Source organism: Fringilla coelebs, assembly GCF_963513975.1.
Source record: "Fringilla coelebs genome assembly, chromosome: 14".
Lineage (NCBI taxonomy): Eukaryota > Metazoa > Chordata > Aves > Passeriformes > Fringillidae > Fringilla > Fringilla coelebs.
In genome coordinates, this window is record NC_140040.1 from 18,836,590 (window position 1) to 18,842,589 (window position 6,000).

The following is a 6,000-nucleotide window of genomic DNA, read 5'->3' on the forward strand; positions in this document are numbered from 1 at the left end:
GCTCCTCTGTTGAAATACTCCATGGGAGTTCATACACTACTCTGATGCAGGTGACCTCAAAATGGGGATGACACATAGCTAAACAGTGACCAGAACATCATTTTAATCTCAGAGGCACAGACAGGATTTAATTCAGCTCCTTGGAGAAGCAGGAAGTGATGGAGCACCCCTGGGCTGTGTGCAGGAGTACAAACAGAGAGATCCCCCAATGAAAAAGGGCAAGTCCCAGGAGCCTCCCCCACAGACCTGCTGTAGTTACTCAGTTTTTGCTCAGCCCCAGCTTCATTCCCACCTCTCACTGCTTCTCATTGTCTCCACTGCTCTGCCCCCAGCCTCACCTCACTCCAGCCTCCCTTTGGGGTCCCCTCATGCTGCCCTCCCCAAACCCACTTCTTGTGGGCCAAACCTCTGCATTTTCACTGCATTTTCCTGTTTCCCTCTGCCCACACTCACATCTCACTCCACCTTGCAAACCCTACAAACCCCCCTCCCTTCCCTGCTGGGCTTCACTCTGTGCCAATCTGCCCTCAGTGCAAAGATAAATTAGTGATGTGGGGTGGGTGGTGGGAAACACACAGCCCAGACAAACAAACCCTTCAGTTTGTGTGACAACAGGGGCAGTCTGGAATAAGTAAGCAAGTCCTCAAAATGATCAGATACATTTTGTAGAAATTTCAACAACATTTAAGACAAAAGTATCTGCCAAGGTCTGGGTCCACCACCTAAAGCACAGTAATACAGGTAAATCCAAGGAGGAACTAGAATTTACTGGGAATTTAGATCAGGTTCATCTCTGCCTTTGAGTTTCCTGTAAGCACAGAACAAGGGGACAAGAGAAGAGCCACAGCTCAGTGCTGAGGGCTCGTGACAACACGTTTTGTTGGGCAGTTCTAAAAGTTACCAAAGATCCTCGTGAAGTGGTGCAAGCTGTGAGTAGTGACAATCTCTCACTTACTAATATCTTTAATCTGTTTTTCCTCAGCAGGACTGTGTTTCCAGCAATAACCAGGACAGAAGATTAAGAGAAAGTTCTGCAGACAGAGCAGCAACAGTTAAGCAGAGCAATTCATTAGAGTCATCTGAAAGTGTGCCCACCAAGCTTCAAAGCGCTGACAGAAGGCAAAGCAGCATCATGTTTACCATGAAAGATCAACAGAAAGGTGAAGAAATTAATTCCATCAAGCTCCATAAACGCAGGAGGAGGTTTATCATTAAAAAGAGCCCAATTCTGATTTCCATGAACAGCTCCATTCTCAACCTGCCCACGCTGAAATACGAGGATAGAAACAACAGCAAGTGGAAAAGTCTCTATCAGATCCAAGGGGAAAGGAAGCGGATTATGAGGGAAACTTGCTCCAAGTACAAGAGTAACAACAGAAGAATAATCACTCCTTATCACGTGTCTAGGATATTTGTAGAGGATAAATACAGAGTTCTGTACTGTGAAGTGCCCAAAGCTGGCTGCTCGAACTGGAAGCGGGTGCTGATGGTGCTGAACGGGCTGGCCTCCTCCACAAAGGACATCCAGCACAACACCGTGCACTACGGCAACTACCTGAAAAGGCTGGATGGCTTTGACCACAAGGGGATCTACCACAGGCTCAGCACTTACACAAAAATGCTCTTTATTCGTGAGCCCTTCGAGAAGCTGGTGTCTGCGTTTCGGGACAAGTTTGAGCATCCGAACAACTACTACCACCCGGTCTTTGGGAAAGCCATCATCTCCAGGTACCGCCTCAACGCCACCAAGGAGGCTCTAAGGACAGGCTCTGGGGTCAAGTTTAGGGAGTTCATCCAGTACCTGCTGGATGTCCATAGGCCAGTGGGTATGGATATCCACTGGGATCATGTCAATAGGCTTTGCAGCCCGTGTTTAATAGACTACGACTTCGTCGGGAAATTTGAAAGTATGGAAGAAGATGCAAACTTCTTCTTGCACTTAATTGGTGCTCCACAAAATTTAACTTTCCCCAAGTTTAAAGATCGTCACTCCAATGAAGAAAGAACTACCACTAAAATTACACAACAGTATTTTGCACAGCTCTCTCCTTCTCAACGACAACAAAGCTATGACTTTTACTATATGGATTACTTGATGTTCAACTACTCCAAACCTTTTGAAGATTTATATTAATTTGAGGGCCTGGATATTTCCACAGTCACATCAGTTGAATTGTGAGACAAATCCAGGTGGCATCTGTTTATTTATATATATATATGTATATATATATACACTAACCTGTTAGCAAACAATTGGTTGGAGAGCAGGGAAAAATGCAAACCAGAATATAAACAGATGTTTACACCTTCACCTTAATTGCCTCCTTTTTCAAATCATATTTTTTTCTATAATTTCTCCACACAAAATGTATGTACATATATGTATAATATGTCAGGGCCCACAAATAAAGCACAGAATTTTCCAGGCTGGTGTGGCCTGTGTTTGCACTTGGGGGACAGGGTGTTTGAAATTCGGGGTGCACAGCTGGCAATTCTAAAATGCAGCCAGTATTTCAAGCTCTTTACTGCTCAGAAAATCAGCCTTTAAGTGATGGAGCAGCAAGAAGGAGCACACACTGAGCAATATTTACAGTTTGTTGAAATGTGCAAGGGATGAAGACACACACAGGCACCTGTGCTCAAAGGTGGATGCTGACCTCTGATTCCTGAGATTCTTAAGTCAGGGAGAAAAAGTCCAATCAGACTTACACTGTTCATAAACACACTGGTGAAAACAACTAATACTTAATGACCATGTGAGAGCAGTATTAAACCAGATGTTGCAATTCAGAGTGAGGATGTGTTCTCCCCCTTCAATATTTCCCTTATGGCACGTTCATCTGCAAAAAGATAAAATGCAGGCGAACATTTGCATCTTTATAAGTGTTATTAAAATTCTTTTAATCCTTTGCATTAACATAAATCTCTGGTTTAATCTTCATAGTCACCAGGAATATCAAATCTTTCCATCATAATAACAAGCAAGAATAAATGCCACTTCCTGCCCAACAGGGTAGTTCTTTTCATTGCTGCAAACAATTTGCACTTGCTTATTTTAGTAACAATTATATCTGACTTAACATGCAAAAAATATTCCAGGTGTTTTAGTTCCATTTCTGTGCTTGAGAGGACTTTCTCATCTCTACCAGAGTGTCTAGTGAGAATAAATACTTGACTTTCCACTAGTTACTGTCTCTAATCACAGAATATTCTGATTTGGAAGTGTTGTTAAGCCAAACTCTCAAGGGAATGGTTCCTACAGGAATCAAACTCCCACCCTTGGCATTCTCAGCACCACTCACTGACCAACTGAGCCAGTCTCAGCTCTGCAAATTTTCACTCCAATTCTGTATACAGAGCCCTTGTTTACACATCATTTATCCATTTGACATGATATTTAAATTTGCCATACTGGAGCTAGGATCAAACTCCGTCACAATGCCAAACCTGGGCTCCCCAGTAACTTCTGGAGTTTGTGTTTCACAGCCACATTCCACCACAGCTGGCACTGTACAGATGTAAACACCTAAGGAACAATGCTTGTTCTACTCTGTTCCCAGGTTCAGATCTTCATGTGGATCCTTTCATGCATCACAAGAACTGGCATTAGGTTTTCCCCAGAAACACCCAGTATATTTTTGGGTTTTAAAAATTTTAATAGGGAAAAAGATGTTTCAAAAGACCTTGTAGTAAAAGCTTCACTGACAAATACTTTACATATCAAGGCTGACATCACATTTTCCATTTTTGATCAGAGAAAAATTGGTTGCATTAGAGTAGGAATGTGGAACTTACCCTGTTCCATTAAAACAGTCACCCTTCCCAAGCTCCTGCCTTTCAATCCCTGCCTTTCTGCCAGGGCTGCCTTTCTGTGAGGCTGCCAGAACAAAGCTGGGCAGCATTTCTGTTCACACCTCTGCTAGTTTAGAGTGCTCTAAGGGGAAGACTGAGGGACTTAACCCTTCAGCTGGATTCACACCAAAAACCTGACTCTCCTTCTTCCTCCTGCCTCCTCCCAGTTCCTCTTCAGCTTAATCTACACATCCACATAAATTGATACAGTCACATTTACATCTGGAAGGTTTGGTGCATTCCCAGATCAGCAAGTGCTCACTGTATGAGTGAAAACAGCCCAGCAATAGCAGTGCAAAATTGCACTTCTGATTGTATCAACCCTGTACTTTACCTACCACTACCTCCTCCATATCTCATTTAATTAATTCACAGTAAAAGATAACAACATGGAAGTTACATTTTAATGACAAATGAAGGTGAAGACTCTGACAGGTTTTATTTTCTCTTTAAAGGAAAGCTGATCAATGATTTGCATGTTTATAACAAGCTGCATTTGGCACAGTAGTATCTAGTTTACAGTTCCTCAAGGAAGACAGAAGCACCCTTCTCACTAATTACTCACAGGTAATTAGTACTGGCCAGTTGCATTATTTGGCTCTTACTTTCAGCTCCTGTTCCCTGCTGAGTAGTGTAAACGAGGTAACAAGTGGTTTTAAAGGAATATTTGTAAAGATGTCTTTTAAAGCCAGAAGAAAAGCAATATCTTGAAGAAAAAAACATCCAAAGCAGCAGACAAGTAAACTAATATTTTCATGTCAAGCAAAAGTTTTAAGTAAAAAGCAATAATTTTGACTAGATTGTAGTAAGTTTTCAGATTGCTTATTTCCCTTTGGATTCTTTTTTTCCCCCACATATAAAATCTTGGCATTTTCATTTCAATGCAATTTAATTTTTTCAGAGGTGTTCATTCTGAATTCATTCTCATATTTGATCCTTCTCCTCACGGAGGAATATTTCATTTCTTATGAAAAATGGAAATCAAAGACTGTACTAAAAAAAATCCTGCTTTCAAAGTCTAGCTCAGAGGTCAGCCAAGGTAAATATTAGACAAAATAATTTTTTCAATCCAATTGGTCTTTAAATTCAGAGGTAAGGACCCAGCTACAGCAACCACAGAAGGTGAGGTATGAAGGCACACAAAAAACCAGAACAGAATCTCCCCCCATACTCCTCAAAGTGGTCTAAAGCCTATAGCAGCAAAAGAGATTAACACAGACACAAAAACAAATTGTGTAAACCAAGTGCCCACTTTATTATCTGCTTCTGCAGAGTCTGAAACTGAAGACAGCAATAATATTTTAATTAGGGGATAATTTAAGAATTTGATATTGGGATGCTCTGTAAGTGAAATTCATTGAGATCTGAGCAAAGTCATGTTCTTGAGACCTTTGTGTTTCCTTGCAATGTGCACAGACTGAGGGATGGGGATTTGCTGGGGGTTTTATCCCTTAAATTCCCCACTGCCAGATGTACCTACCTTGGCTGAGCTCATACCAGAAGTGTCAGTTCATGGAGGCTTATGCCTCCAAAAATATAGGAATCAAGATATTAAAAGGAGCTTTCTTAACTCCTTATGGCCATAACTTCTCAGAATTCCCATGATGGAGTTCCAGTGCTCTCTTCCATAACAATCTCTGATGTTTGAGCACATCAGACTGCACAATGTCAAGAGAGAATATGAACTGAGGACAGGAGCTCAATTTTTTTTTGCCCCAATTTGGACTCAATGATCTCAGAGATTTTTTTCCAACTTAATTGATTCTGAAATTTGGTTTGTTGGTTTACAGCTCATCTTATATAAAAGTTTTTAAAGTTTAAAGTCATCTTGTAAAGTTTTTAAATTGTAGGTACTGAATTCTGGTGATTCCCTTCCTCCCCTGCCTCATTTGAACAACTTACTGAGAAAATCCACTGAGCAGAGATCTTCTTTGAGAGAGAGGGATACAGAGAGGGAGGGAGGGGTGCACACATGGACTGCATGCCCTGCACTGCACATGAACTTCATCCCATTTCCTTGCACTGCTTTTCCTGTTTGGGCAGCACCACCACTGACAGCAAGAGCACACCTTTGACAAATCCATGTACAATTATCTGCCTATATACACCCAGATAAAGTACCTAGGAGAGAAACCTATGCAATAGCAT

The 6,000-nt window shown here is 41.5% G+C and overlaps 1 protein-coding gene across 1 annotated transcript in view; it reads left to right on the forward strand.

The window, feature by feature from the left end:
* Positions 1-2,134, forward strand: part of CHST8 (carbohydrate sulfotransferase 8) — a gene marked incomplete at both ends in the record, with an annotated part of 146,561 nt that extends 144,427 nt beyond the window's left edge. Inside the window, one exon of the mRNA XM_084215058.1 lies at positions 986-2,134. Within this exon, the coding sequence (XP_084071184.1) occupies positions 986-2,134 (1,149 nt within the window). The remainder of the gene's footprint in view (positions 1-985) is intronic.
* Between the last annotated feature and the right edge of the window lie 3,866 nt (positions 2,135-6,000).